At 57.9% G+C, this 14,692-nt stretch overlaps 1 protein-coding gene across 6 annotated transcripts; it reads right to left on the bottom strand.

Moving 5' to 3' along the window:
- Positions 1 to 3,123: 3,123 nt before the first annotated feature.
- On the bottom strand, positions 3,124 to 13,301 carry GBA1 (glucosylceramidase beta 1). 6 transcript variants are annotated; one of them, XM_077841134.1, is made up of 12 exons: positions 13,247 to 13,301; positions 12,317 to 12,380; positions 11,000 to 11,891; positions 10,472 to 10,663; positions 10,221 to 10,367; positions 9,871 to 10,004; positions 9,199 to 9,371; positions 8,665 to 8,902; positions 6,941 to 7,165; positions 6,681 to 6,844; positions 4,265 to 4,390; positions 3,124 to 3,600 (listed from the first exon to the last, which is right to left on the bottom strand). In XM_077841134.1, the coding sequence occupies exons 3-12, from the start codon at positions 11,064 to 11,066 to the stop codon at positions 3,495 to 3,497; spliced, it is 1,572 nt and encodes a 523-aa protein (XP_077697260.1). In that variant the 5' UTR covers positions 11,067 to 11,891; positions 12,317 to 12,380; positions 13,247 to 13,301; the 3' UTR covers positions 3,124 to 3,494. The 6 variants fall into 6 exon arrangements, with proteins under 6 accessions (XP_077697260.1, XP_077697263.1, XP_077697264.1 ...); XM_077841137.1 differs by having other exon boundaries at positions 11,000 to 11,132; positions 13,247 to 13,284; XM_077841138.1 differs by lacking the exon at positions 12,317 to 12,380 and having other exon boundaries at positions 11,000 to 11,132; positions 13,247 to 13,265.
- Positions 13,302 to 14,692: the final 1,391 nt, after the last annotated feature.

The raw sequence follows: 14,692 nt of genomic DNA, 5'->3' as shown, positions 1-14,692 counted from the left end.
AAGCCGGTGGCGCTTGTGCAGCCGGCTGCCAAGGAAACAGGAACTGACAGGAGTTGTCTTGCTCCACAGAGCTGACAGGGATACGGGGACACCTGCCTTGCAGGCCGCACTGCTCGGTGATCATCCTGGGGACAAGGCAAGGCCCTGGCTTTGCATTTAGGGGAATCCAGGGAGGATTTTTCAACATTTGCTCCAATATAACGTTCAAATCCGCCGGCTGTGCTTGCCAATCTTTGGCTTTTCACCCATTCCCAGTGCAGGGGAGACCCCGAGCACTGGGCAGGGAGCAGGGAACGAGGATGAGACTCCTTCTCCTTCCAGCCCTTTGGGGCTTGGGGTGGATCATTCCCTAGAAACCCTCCTGCAGACCTGGCCAGACACATGGTCCAGTCTTACAGCCGGTCTTGGACCACGTCAGAGGATGAGGTAAAATCACCCAGAACATATATTCCAGGAATCCCAGCTGAATGTGGAGGTGAGGTTGAGTGCGTTGTAGTGTCTCAAGGGTAAAACCGTTACAGGGAACACAATCGTCACAAACCCAGGAAAGGCCAAGTGAAGGTTAAACACAAACACAATCCAGACATGGTTATTAGGGGCTGGAAATGCCCAGTTTACGGCACCCAAACAAAGGTACGGCCTGCCCTGTAGCAACATCATGCAGTAGCCAGACACTGATCCCTCCATCACAATGCTTGCAGTTCCCGCTTAGGTTAAATGGATTTATACACATATTAGATTTTCTTCCTTTCTTTCATCCTGTTGCAGAAGGCTGGAGTTAGAGATGTTTCCAAACCTTAAATTCTGCATTCCCAAGCCTTAAGGAACATGTGGGGCTTGCTTTTAAACTTTCTTCACCTCAGCATTTCCTGGGTTTATAATGCCCGGCTTGGCGATAATTGCAACATCCCTGTAACATTTGCAGGTTCTGATACACACTCAGACTTAACGTCATTTCAACACAGACTGCAGCTGGCAATTTCCCTGCTTTCTGTTATTATTACAAACTCAACATAGGAACTAAAGGAGAAACCCAAAGCCAACATTACTAGTGATCCTGAGGAGTGTCAACCTTAAACGTTTCATTTATAGGGGCAGCTTCACCACAGCACTTTGGCTGTGCACCCACTCTGGAGCAGTGCAAAGTAGGCAGAGCACGCAGTCCCCAGTCCCTTGCTCACACCTACTTCCCCTCACACTCCTCCGGGTGCGTGCAAGCCCATATCCACACTGAAGCTTCCCCCTGCTCTCCCCCGCACCCTCGGTGAGCAGAGCAGGTGAAACAAGGAGCTTTTCAAAGCCATTTGTTTCTTTAGGACTGAGTCTCTCTGCTGCCAAGCCCCACCAGTGTCCCTAAGGGCAGGTTGGCTTCGTTACCATGGGTCATTTTGAAAGATGGCATCCTTGCTGAGGGCACTTTCAGCTTCGCTGCCACTGAGCCAACAGGAGACAGCAGCCAGGCGTTGTGTGCGGAACTCTCTGCAGAAGAAGATTAGTTGTCAGTCCCTGCTGAAGAAACTTGCAGTTACCAAGACCACTGCCAAAAAATAAAGATTAATCCTCTTAAAAAAAAGAAAGAAAGAAAGTCTTCAACTGTAGCCAGTGCACCAGGTTTTAGTGAGTCTGAAGTGGGCAGTTTGAAGCATCTCTGTTATCCCATTAATAAGATCATTCAGGACACACAAAACAGTCTGACACCAGGTGCTAAACTTCTTAAAGGAACCATTTTAAATTAATTTTTATTCAAAATAAGTAAACAAATTACTTGGAAATGTTCCGAAATTTCATTCTGTGCTCAAAAAGTAATAGCTGGAACGTGGAGGAAAGTATGCTGTGTTCCTCATACATAAACCAGTGGTGGAATACCTGCTTTACATGCAAAACAACTCCGCTTCAGTAACGGGGCCACTGGTCTGCTCGTTCCTCCTAGAGCAGTGAGTCACTGGGTCACGCTAGGAAGCGGGAGGGTTTAGATTTTGTCCAAGCTTTGGTTTTATCCTTTCAAAATGTAACTATGGGTGTTAATCCATATAAATGACTAATGCTTTTTTGGAATCCTATCAGCTCTTGGCCTCAGTGAAATCTTGTGGCAGTGAGTTCCACAGGTAAATTATGCACCCTGTTAGAAATAATTTCTTTTTATGTACTTTAAACATTTATTTCCTTACAATTTCATCTGCTGGGCCCTTGCTCTGCTATTCGCAGAAAAGGTAAAGAAGCTCTCTCACCCATTCCCTATTTCCTCTCCCTCAGGCCTGCCAGCCCTGGGGCAGGTGATGCAGGGAAAGGCACTGTCAGAGCAGCATGTTCCCTGGGCCGCTGCGCCCCTTGCTAGTCAACAATTATTCAATGTATACAGCACCATCCGCAGCATGAACTCTGCCAGGCAAAGTCCCTGGCCCAAGGGCTCCCAGGCGGGGAGAGCCTGTAGGGGTTGGAACAGCATCCGGCATGCCCCACTGGAGCCCGATTCTGTCACAGAGCAACAAGGAACACAGAGCCCAGAATGAGCCTGGGCCCTCATCTGTGACCCCCTGCTTCAGTTATCAGCCACTGTCTGAGGTGAGGGTCCAACCTCAAGGAGCTCCCTGTGATTCCATCTCTTGCAGCCCAACAGGGGAAGGCCAGAGATGCCGACAGACGGCAGCAGAACAGGCAGCCCAGCAAGCCAGGGGGAGACGGGGAGCCAGCCGGGGCACCCGCCCCAAACGCGGACCTCCCTGGGGCAGATTAAGGTGAGCAGCGCTCAGCCCAGGGGTAATGGCTCCTGGTGCAAGTGCAATGCCTGCCCATTGGATCTCAGCATGAAGCTACCGTCCTTGCCCAGGGGCTTCACTTACCACCCTGCAGACTGAGCCTCCAGCAGGGGTTTATAAAGGAGATTATTTCCCAGCATGCTCAGGGGTCTTTCCCCTCCGGAACCAGGTGTTCCGGTCTCCTTGGTTCAAGGCACCCAAGGAAGTGTCACTGGGGTGGGAGCAGCCTGGGGCGCAGTGCATAGGAGGGGAGAGGCGGCGGGATTTTAACTCCCAGTTGATGTAAAGCTCCAGACAGGCACCCACGCCGCTCTGACAGACATGCCCATGTGCTAGGCTCTGCTGGAGACCAGGCTGGGGTGGGGGTGGGGGTGGGGGTGGGGGTGGGGCCCAAAGAGAGCCAGAGACGGCTGCTGTTTGGCAGAGCAGCAGCGATTGTGTTTACAGCACATGGATCTTCACTCCTGTGAGGCAAAGGGAGTCCTGCTCCCACTGTGCCCGGGTCCAGTAGGGCCCAGCTGGCTCTAGACATGCTGCAGGCTTGGGGCTCAGCTTGTCAGCTCTGCCCCTGCCCAGGTGCTGTGCTTTGCAAGGGGCAGATCTAGGTGGGTGCTCGCCTCCCTGTCTCCCTGAGGGCCCCACCCAGCCCTGTCTGTTCTGCCTGGAACGTCCCCACAGAGCGAGTCTCCAGAGCAGCACGCAGAGTCCTTCCCCCCACCCCAGGCCCCCCGAGCCTTCTCACTGCCGTCTCCACAGGTAGGTCTGGATGGAGTCAGCTGGAGCCAGAGCCTCAATGAAGCCAACGCCTGGGTCTGAGATCCCGAATGGCACATCCGCGGAGTACCTGAGGAGGGCGAGGGGCAGAGTCAGTCTGACTGCATGACTGCCCAGCAGATCCAGCTCCACCACTGACTGCCTGACAATGAATCGAGGGGGCTGCACCTCACCTCCAGATGAAGAGAGCAGTGCCATGCAGGCTGCAGGAGCAAGGTGAAGGGACCACACTCGCCTGCCCTGCTCGCAGGCCCCTCTCTAGACGAGGATCAGTGAATGTGACCAGCAGAGTTCTCACCCACCATGTGTTCAGTGCCTCTCCCCTGCCCCACAACCAGCTGCTTCCAGGGTTCCCCAGCCCCCTGGATTGTACTGTGAGCTCCTGGGGGCAGGGTGCGTGCCTGCTGCCAGTTTGGGGGCACCTGCTGATGCTCAGGCCAGCGGCGTGGCCCTCCTCTGCCCCCATCAGCGCTGTTCTTGCAGTGCTCAGTGAGTAGCCTGGTTATCTCCAAGTCTCTTTCCTCCTCCCTGCCCCAAAGGCCAGCTCTGGGCTCCCAACTAGTTGGGGATTGGTCCTGCTTTGAGCAGGGGGTTGGACTAGATGACCTCCTGAGGTCCCTTCCAACCCTGATATTCTATGATTCTATGAACTCCCATCCCGGCACCGACTCCCTAAGCCCCTGCCCCGCTCCCAGTCTGGACGAGGCTCTCACACTCCAGGCCCAGCCACATACCTGTTCAGGACCACGAGCACGGCGGCGCCATCCGGGCGCAAGAAGGCTGCATACTCCATGTTGCACTTGCAGCTCTTCTTGGAGACAACCAGCCCGACATGCTGGGAGCCCTCAGGGATGAACTTGCTGCACAGATAAGAGGGAGCGGTGAGCACAGGGGGAAGGAAAGCGACGGCCCCCAGAGACAACGCTGGGCCAACAAACAGAGAGGCTGCAGCCTGGGGTGGTAGGGAGCAGAGCCTGGCTCACTGGGCACTGCTGTAATTATTGGACCTAAAATTTACCCCAGTAGTGATCTCAAGTGCAAAAAGGCTGCACCACTTCACAAGGTGTCAGAGTAACCTAGAACCCTGCAGGCTTGGACGTGAACCAGGAAATAGGTCACGTTGTTTTCAATAATTAAATTGAATCAATGGGTGCACAAAACCCAAAAGACACAAAGTAATAAAGCCCAAAAGCAACGGGCCTACTAGCATCATCCAAAAGCCACGTTAAAATGATGCAGGTTAAAGAACAGGAAATGTGGAGCTGAAAATTAATAAATCAAAATTGATGTGTCAAATGTTAGGCCTAGTTGGTGGGCAAAATAATGCGGGAATAAACCAGGCCAAGACATCCATGTTTTCCCCTCGGGGGAGGGGGTGAGGAAGGGGTGTCTTAAAAAGAAACTGGGGGGGGGGGGGAGTGGGGCTCAGCTTACAGTCGCCCAGCAGGCTGCTGAGCTCATCTTCCCTTGAGCCTGAGACCAAAGGAGCAGACCAGACTGAAGGCCTCACTCTTGTTAAAGGCCCTTTGTTTTTCACCTGCGAATCCTCAGCTCTGTGGGGACCCTCAATTCCCAGCATCGCAGAGGCACATTCTGTCTCCCTTTCCTGTTGTTACTTTCTGCCCCACTATCCTATGTCTGTCTCTCTCAGCTTTTCGCCAATCCTGAAATCAATGTGCTGCATCAGCACAGCCAGATGAGAGGGGCCCAGCCCTGCCCAAGGAGAAAAGACCCAACCCAGTAATGTCCCTGCCCAGAATGTAGGACAGGGTCCAAGCAAACAGGCGCCACGGTCAACATGGCAGCCAAAGCATCCACTGGAGACGGACCAGCCATCCAGCATTCCAAGACATCAGCAAAAGACTCATTCCCCACCCCCTTCTACCCTCTCCCCCTCCACCTTGTGCAAGCTGTCTGTTAGAATCAGGAGAAGTGAATACCCCTTGCAAAATAGCATTAACCCTTTCCTTTCCCTCAAAGAAAGGTTGTTCTAAAAATAAAAAAAAATAAGATTTTGCCTCCAAAAGGAGAAAACCTTTCAAGGTTTTAATTGAGTTTGTTTCACATAATCTCCCAATTTCAGTTTCCATATAAATGCTTCTTTTAACTTCTTGTTCTTCCTCGTGTTTAATCAACAAACTTTCAACTTTAGAACGAAGGGTTTAGGTGTTGGCCAAGAAATCAAGTAATCCGAGGTCCCTCAGAGAAAACCCAGACCTCTTGGCATCTCACTTTCTGGGCTGGTCAGGAAAAGCGTTTAACACACCTGTGACTCTTTTGACCCTGGGCATTAACTCACCAGCACACGTGTACTGAGTGTTAAGGAAAAGTTAGCACATGTGACTCCATTTTGGTTTGGGGCCCACCATTGTTTAAATGCCAGCACATCATACATCAGGAGGAGTAATCCTTAGATATTGAATCCCTGTGAAAATCCTCCTCCTTGTCTCCAGCCTGCCTTGTCTCCCAGTATCTGGTTTTTGTCAGTCTCTAACTCCCTGTCTCTTGGCCTTGATGTGAGGCCTCCCATCCTGATAATAAAAGTTACTGATGCATGGCTTTAGGACCATGCTGTGTAATTAACATACTGGTATAGCACGAGGAATGCACCAAGCAGGGATAGGTGGTAGATAAGACAAGGGTTTGTTTATTGGCTAAGGTTTCCGATGCACGAGGGCAACATGCTTTGCTAAAAGGTATATAACCTTTGTATAATCTGCATTCAGGGTCCCCTCCTGGCTAGCAGGGGGGCACCACGCTCGAGCGTAATAAACTTAGTGTCTTTTGGGAACTCTGCAGTTGTGGACTTTGTTTCTGTGCCTCAGCCTAGATTCGAACTGTGCGTGACCTATCAGGTATAATTCGCAGCACTGGTGTGCGTGTCCTATCAGGTATAATTCGCAGCACTTGTGTGCGTGTCCTACCAGGTATAATTCGCAGCACTTGTGTGCGTGTCCTACCAGGTGTAATTCGTAGCACTTGTGTGCGTGTCCTACCAGGTGTAATTCGTAGCACTTGTGTGCGTGTCCTACCAGGTGTAATTCGTAGCACTTGTGTGCGTGTCCTACAAGGTGTAATTCGTAACACTGAGCCAGCTGTGGGCACAATCTCTGCAGTCCAAACCAGCTGACTGGGAATGCCCCAGCTCACCTGAAATGCCCAATGTGGTAGAACATGGGCTGCTTGTAGAAGAGATCCTTTTTCCTGTCCACGATGACCGGGCTGTCCACCAAGTTCTGGACCCAGTTGGGCCCCCCCTCCAGGTCCAGGGCCAGGTTCCAGTCGACCCAGCCGGAGACGAAGTTGTTCAGGTTCTGTGAGGGGATGGCAGACATGCTCAGCTGGAGGCAGGGGACAGGGTGGGTGATGCTCCCGAGGCAGCCTGCGTGGGGGACCCGAGCGGGCCTTACCGTCAGGATGCTGTGGCTATACTGGTTCCCGCGATCCCAGCAGCCCAGGATAACGTCCCTCTCCCAGAAGTGGGACCCAGTGCAAGCCTCTGTGGCCAAGATGAAGTAATCAGGGAAGAGGTCATGGGTCGGTAACACAGTGTCCTCTATGGGAGCAATGAAATCCAGGTACCAGTGGACGCCAATGCCATGGACATAGCGAGCAGCGTTTGGGTCACCCAGTACCTGGGAAGGAAGGAGAGAGGAGGACCAGTCACTTATTGGCCCGGGCCTTCAAGACAGCAGCAGAAAGAAGGACCCAGCGACACACCCCTTTGAGAGCACACCCCAGATGGGCTCTCCCTCACAGCACAGGTCCAGCCACTCTGCTGCCCTGAGTGACACTGCAGGTGCCTAGGGATCAGGCCTTACGCCCACCAGGACACATTGTTCACGGCTCTGCAGCTGGGAACAAGTCCAGAGGCCAGGGCAGAGCGGGGTGCTGGCAGGACTGTCTCTTGGCACTCTGCTCTGTGCTGGCCCACCCAGACATTGCGAGGGAAGGCCAGGGTTTCCTGGGTGGAAAACAAAATGCAGGACAAGCCACTGCTGCTTCCCAGGAAGCCGAGATCACTCAGGGCCCAAGAGTCCCAAGGGAACAGCCAGGGCAGGAGCCCCTGCTGCTCCCAGGCTAGCCAACTTTACCCTAGCTTCATCCAGGCTGGGCATCAGGCACTTGGTTCGCAGCCAGGTCCCAACCACAGCTGGTCCCTGGGAAACCCAGAGGCTTCGTCCTTGAAAGCAGAGAGCAGGCAGATTGGGCCAAGCACCCCCAGCATTGAGAAGACTCTGCAGCCCAAGGGGAGAGCAAATGGGCCCCATGAAGGAAAGGAGCCAAGGAGAGCTGGGAGCTCAGCGCCCTGGGCAGCTGGGTCCTGGCTGCCACAGACCCCAGGCACCATCACACCCACGCAGATCAGCTGAGAGCACTGGATGTGTGTTTTGGAGTCCCAAGTTGGGCAGACCGTGGGATCTGGGGGGAGCCCCATGCTGGGCTCGTTATTCTTCATCAAACCCTCCTGTGCAAGCAAACCTCCCCTGGGGCCAGGGGCTGCTCTGCTGCAACCATGGCTGGTCACCGCCAGCGTCACCTCCTCAGCTCAGCTCCTGCCCACCTAAGGCAGCCACCCGTTGTCTGGAGTCTCCCCCAGGCTGCGAGGCAGGGCACAGCCTCCAGGCACTGCTGTGATAAACAACATGAATGGGAGGGCTGGCAGCTCTCCTGGGAGCAGCAGATTGCCAAGCCAGGTGGCCAGCACAGCCATACTCATGCTTATAGCCAGACCGAAAGGGCTAGGAAATTAGAGGCAGCTAGATGGAACCCTGCTGCTGGAGCAGCTCCCTTGAGGAAGGAGCAGGGCAGCTGTCCCTGGGGGCCAGAGTGCGCTCTCTGCCCCCAGCAGCCTCATAGTCATCCAGGGGTCATGGGAACTGGCTTTGGCAGGGCTGGAGTCTTCCTGGATGTCCTGCCAGGGCCCAGCCCTTAGAAGAGGGAGCACCCTGCTCAGCCTGGCGGGAACCGCTCCTCCCGCCCAGCAGGGCACATGCCAGGCATGTGCCCGTTGAGTACGCTCGGACCACAGGCCAATCCCAACACCCGGCATCTCCCCGCAGAGCGGAGCTCATGCACAGCCAGCCCCAGCAGAACAGGCGAAGGAGCAACGGGCCCCGGCATGCAGACTCACCACTTTGGCCCAGTGGGGGAGCAGCACCCTGTTGTCGTCCAGCATGATGAGCCGGATGCCCTTGTGAGAGCTGTTGGCCAGTGCCGGGCCCAGGTCCTGGGCAACGAAGTCCCGCTGGTGCTCGGCGGTGAAGCCCAGGCACTGGAAGGGGTAGTTGTTTATCAGCCCAGCCGTGGGCTCGTTCTGTGCCGTCACCGCCCAGAATGTCAAGTTGTGCTTGGCGTATTCATCCAGGAACCTGGGGGCCGGGGATGAGAAACATTAGCAGCCCCAGCCGTGCCCCCCAGCGCCCGGCCTGGGGCGCAGAGACCAGTCCCCCTGCCCCCCACCCGCATGGACTGTACAGACCTCGCCCACAGTCTGTTGTTCTGCCGGCTCAGAGAGCTCACACCGCGACTTCTCCAACGCCCCGTCCCTAACACCTGTCCAGCCCCTTCCCTCGCACAGCCCTAGGGCCAGCTGTGCTCACCGAGACCCGCCGCATCCTGCCGGCTCCTCTCCACAGGAGAGCCCCTGCCCCGCGCTGCCCTTTACCTGATGAAGTAGTTGGCCCAGGTCTTGTGATACTTGTCCCCCGGCTTCCCCTTCAGGCTTCCCTTCCCTTTCATCTCCCCACTGGTTTTCATCCAGACCGGGGATGACCAGGGACTGGCGACCAGGGACAGCGGCTTCTTGGACAAGGCCATGGCTCGGTGGAGAATGGGGATCTGAAGGGACAGAGCAGCAGGACCAGCTCACTGTGTGCCACAGGGGTCTCAGGAAGGAACGTGCCTAGACACACCGGTCCCCTGGGGGCTACTCCCTCTCAGGAGGGCAGCAGTGGCAGCTCAAGGGCTGCAGACGCAGAAGGGAGCCTAGAAAGGCTGCAGGACAGGGGAGCTCCCCTTTGCCATGGTGCCCAGCAACTGCATAGACGGGACTTTCCCCTCACAACGTCACAACTCGTCACGCAGGAGGGGCTGGGAGACGCCTGCAGGGCTGTCAGGGAGGCCAAGGAGCGTCTGATGGAGACCCAGAGCAATGGCTGAGGGGTGAGTGCCATCAGGGGGTGGGGGATCAGCCCCAGCCCCAGCCCATGATGGCCACAGAAAATACCCCAGATGAGGTGGGGCCTGGGAGCTCGGTCGGAGTGTAGAAAACCTGAGCAAATTGGGACTGGCCGCTCCCCGCTCCCTGGGGCCCCCTCCCCGCTCCAGTGCGGCTCACTTTCAGCTTTGTATCCTCATCCGTCAGGCCAAAGTTGAGGAGCTGGTAGTCGTAGGGGGTGTCGTCGTAGCTGTAGGGGTGGGTGGAGAAGTCACAGCTAGCCATGGGAATGCGGAGCAGATTGTACTCGATCCCTGTGGGACAGGAAGGAGGTGACCCAGGACCCAGTGTCACAGGAGCCAAAACAGCAGGTCCCAGTGACTACACGTGGGGACAGAGGGCCTCAGGCTGCAGGACGTGACGTGTAGCTCCTGAGAGCCATAAGCCCAGAGCCAGGGCCTGCCCCCCACCAGGACAGCCAGCAAGTCAACGCCGTACATCACTGCCCCGAGTCGGCCCCCAGCGCTCACCTTCCTCCGTGAAGTAGGACGCGAGCAGGTGGCATTGGGTCTCCTTGGACAGGGACAGGATGTTCATCGCAGCCGAATCTGTGACGGAGCCGCCAAAGCCCTTCACTTTCTGGTACTGCTGCGCGGTGTCCAGCTTCAGCACAAGATCTGCGGGGCAGAGAGCAGCTCGGCTCAGAGCCCTGCAGCTGGGAGCAAGGGCCAGGGCCAGCGGCCAGCCCTGTCCTCAGCATCCCTAGTGCCCAAGCAGATACCTGGGGCCGTGGAGTCGCTCTGGAACCTCCCCTCGCTGCGCTCCAGCCGCTTGCCCGCCTTGCTGCTCTCATACTTGGCGTATGTGCCCACGGCCGGGATGACAACGGGGTCCAGCGTGTCACAATACGAGGCGTTGCATTCACACACCATCAAGTCATGGCCAAAATACTGGGGGCTGCAGGGACGGCTGCCTAGGAAGAGAGAGAGAGACTGGGTGAGTGCAGGGCTCCGGGTACAGTTTGGGGCTTCCCCACCCTCCTGGGAGAGGATTCCCACCCCCCGTCAATCCCATTCCTCTGAGCTCTGGGGATGCCCCTGAGCGAGGTCCCTCCCACACGGTCCCAGGCACCCATCTCAGGAGCAGCAGGGTTCTCAGAACACCCGTTTGGTCTCTCAAACCCCAAGACTCCTGCACCAGCCAATACCCTGCTACTTCCCCCCACGCCGAGGAGAAGTGCAGAGGCTGAGCGGCACCCAGGAGGGACCCTCCCCGCAGGTCACACACACGACACGTCACAAGCGCTTACCTGCCGCCCCGGGCGCTGTCTGGATGAAAAGGAACCAGCCCACAATGCTGGCGCACCCAGCCCACATGGCGCCTTTCCTGCCCGGTGTGACCCCGCAGCCAGTCCCAGCGAGCACAGCACTGGGCACCTGGGCCTGAAAGCAGGATGGAGGCTGTGAGTGTCGGGGCCGCTGGGACACCCACTCCCCACTCACTGCGCCTTCAGTGGCTCCAGCCTCAGGAGCAGCCGGGCAAGCCCAGGACCACAGGGACTCCTGGAACAGCACAAAGAGAGGAGGCCGCCTGCCCAGCTCAGCCCAGCCTGGTGGTGGAGGGTATCAGGGAGCTGAGCCGCTCTGGTAACTCCTGTCCTGATCTCTCCTCCGTGCCCTTCCGCTCAGCTGAACCCCAGGGCCACAACAAGCTGCAATTCCCTCAACTCACCAAGACTTCCACCTCCACAGCCAGCCCCAGCCTCTCTTTTAAAGGGAGCCTTGGCTCCAGTCCCTCCCACACCTGATCTCATCTTCTCAAGTCTTGTCCCACCCCATGCTCTTTCCCAGCCTCTTCCCAACTACTCCCCTAGTCTCCTTCAGCCACCCTGACTTTGTCCCTTCTTACCCAGCAGCCCCTGCTCCTGGGATACCAGCTGCTCCTTCCCCTCACCCTGAACCCCTCCGGCCTCCAAGGCTCACCTGACCCAGCTCTTAAGGGGTTGTAGTGGGCACCTCAGCGATCCGGTCCTATATTTACCAACTTCATTAATGATCAGAGCAAGGGAGCAGAGAGCAGGTACATATCATTCCCGCATAACACTGACCTGTTCTTTGGTGCCAGCCCCAGCCAGTGAGAATCAGGAGGCCCTGAGGCCATCAGACACCTGGGCAGGAGACTATGACAACATGGGACTCACCCTGTGAGGACACAGAGCGAACAGCAATGGGTGGGCGAGACGAGGGGAGGAAGGCGAGAGAGGAGCTGGGTGCTGGCATAAGGACCTCATCCATCTTGCCTAGCCAGTAACACAGGCATCTTTTGCAATGGCTCAGTTCCACCTGACCTCGATTACGATGGCAGTCTTAATGAGGGATTAGCAAATGCCCAGTCATGCCAAGCTACATCTGCTGCCACATGACTTCTCACGGAGGCCTGCATTAACCCTGGTACCCTGGCCAAGTCCCACTTGGGCAATACTATGCCAAACTAGAATTGCCCTGCAATTTCAGGGGATGAAATTATTAGTCACTTTCTGTGACACTTGTTGCGCAGTTTCTCCTGGTACACAATGACTGCTGCGTTCCACCCTGGAGCTGGGTGCATTTCAATAGTAAGTACTCACTGTGTTGAAAGTATGCCAAGTGCTTGGCGATGCCTCCAGCTGAAAAGCACTGTGGGACAACACACTGAAAATAAAACCAACGAAGAATTCTTTGACCCTGCCGGCTGTAGGTTAGTTCAGGCCACATGGAGAAGAAAAGTTACTTAAAATCGGGGCAACTAGGAATGCAACATTCATCTCTTGCCTGGAAATGACCCCCACCCTTGAGAACATGCATGGTCATTTATCATGGCCCAAGACTCACTCTGGTTTAGGCTGCTGAGAATTCCCTTTTCCCCAGGAGACGGATTTTGAGAGGACGAGGCCATGGAATTAACTCACCTTTACTGTGATTATCTTTCCTGTGGATTCCACGTCAGGATGAAAATTATGAATTTGAAAGAGCCTAGATCAAAGCTCCGGCCCTAGCCCTGATTGACTGCATGGCCCCTGCTCTTGTCTCCACAGGTCCTTGGGGCAGGGACCATGGTCTCCTTCTAATGCCATAAAGGGCCCGGGGTGCGAAACAGAGATTGGGCTAAAAAAACAGAACCTGGCTGGCCCCACCCCTAGTTCAGGGCCCACACACGTGCCCTGGCACAGGGAGGATGAGGGGAGGGGCTCAGAAAAAGCCCTGACACAAGCCTGACCGGCTGCGCCAAGCAGCTCCCCCGGAGCCGGCTGGACGGGCCCCCACTCACGCAGCCCACGCGGGGCCCCGTGGAGAGGCTCCAGGCCCCGACCAGCACAGCACGGAACCACGGCAAGCGGGGGCGGCAGCTGCCCCCGGGGCCGGGCGCCCAGCACCGGGCTGAGCAATGGGGCGGCCCCGCCTGGCAGGGGGCTCACCGGGGCGCGGCGCAGCGGATCCCGGCCCAGAAGCCGCCGCCCCAGGCCCGCGGGGGAACCCAGGCGTCCGGGGCCCGCCCACAGGCTCCTGCGGCCACTCACCGGGGCAGCCCGGCGCCAGGGCCCGGCAGCGGCGGCGGCTCCGCGGACGGGCGTGGACCGAGAGTCACGTGACGGCGCGGTCACCTGACCCGGCCCCCGCGCCTGCGCCCGGAGCCGCTGGGCCCCCGAGCCTAGCGGGGATCGCCCGGGGCGGAGCCGGCCCGGGCCGGGATCTCCTGGGGCGGAGCCGGACTGGGCCGAGCCGGAACCGCCTGGCCACGGAAGGAGCCTGGGGCCGAGCCAGCCTGAGCTGAGCCGAGCCGAGCCGAGCCGAGCTGGAACTGCCTGGCCGCGAAGGGAGCCTGGGGCCGAGCCGGGCTGAGCTGAGCCTAGCTGAGCCGGGCCGAGCCGGCGTTCCTTGGCCGCGAAGGGAGCCTGGGGCCGGGCTGAGCCGAGCCAGAATCACTTAGCGGCTGAGCTGAGCTGAGCCGAGCCGAGCCAAGCTGGAACCACCTGGCCACGGAGGGAGCCTGGGGCCGGGCCGAGCCGGGCTGAGCTGAGCCTAGCTGAGCCGGGCCGAGCCGGCGTTCCTTGGCCGCGAAGGGAGCCTGGGGCCGGGCTGAGCCGAGCCAGAATCACCTAGCCGCAGAGTGGGCTGAGCTGAGCCGAGCCGAGCCAAGCTGGAACCACCTGGCCACGGAGGGAGCCTGGGGCCGAGCCGGAACCGCCTGGCCACGGAGGGAGCCTGGGGCCGAGTCAGGCTCAGCTGAGGCGAGCCGGGCCGAGCCGGAATTGCCTGGCCGCAGAGGGAGCCTGAGGCCGGGCTGAGCCGAGCCAGAATCACCTAGCCGCAGAGTGGGCTGAGCTGAGCCAAGCCGGGCCAAGCCAGAATCGCCTGGCCACGGAGGGAGCCTGGGGCTGGACCAGGCAGCCTGGCCTGGGGGCTCCGCCAGCCCATCACACCCGAGTTCCAGGGGCGTGGGGGCTCGGTGCACCCTGCTGCTGTCCAGCCCGCAGCAGGGCAGGCATGCAGGGAAGGCAGAGCGTGTCCCCGGGGCACAGAAGACATGGAGCCTGGGCTGCGGAGCTGAGCCACGGTTCTGGCTGCGGAAGTGCAGTGCCCCAGGAGCAATTGGGGAGGCCAGCAGCCCGTGCCCCCCCGACCCCACTTGGTGCTGGCACCCAGTCCCCCCAGCGGGTTAGTGCTAACAAGCTGGCCTAGGCACTGGTGGGAGAGGTTGGTACAATGGGGGAGCTGGCAGGGCCCTGCCTGCGAAACGCCTCTTCACCTACACCCAGGACCCTCAGTTCCGGGAGCGGCTCCTCCCTACAGCTGAGAGATCCCCTTAGAAAGGCAGCAAGAGGTGGCCGAGGGCAACCGAGGCAAACAACCCCAGGCTGCCATCAGAGACAGCACAGGTTCCCCGCCCTAGCCCCAGTCTGCACCTGTCCCGGTGTGCACCCTGGAGAGCTACGTAAAGGTTCCTTATAACTCCACCAGCTGCC

Source organism: Eretmochelys imbricata, chromosome 24, assembly GCF_965152235.1.
Source record: "Eretmochelys imbricata isolate rEreImb1 chromosome 24, rEreImb1.hap1, whole genome shotgun sequence".
In the NCBI taxonomy this organism is placed as follows: domain Eukaryota; kingdom Metazoa; phylum Chordata; order Testudines; family Cheloniidae; genus Eretmochelys; species Eretmochelys imbricata.
The sequence above is the reverse complement of the archived record's forward strand: the minus strand, read 5'-3'. Positions and strand labels throughout refer to the sequence as shown.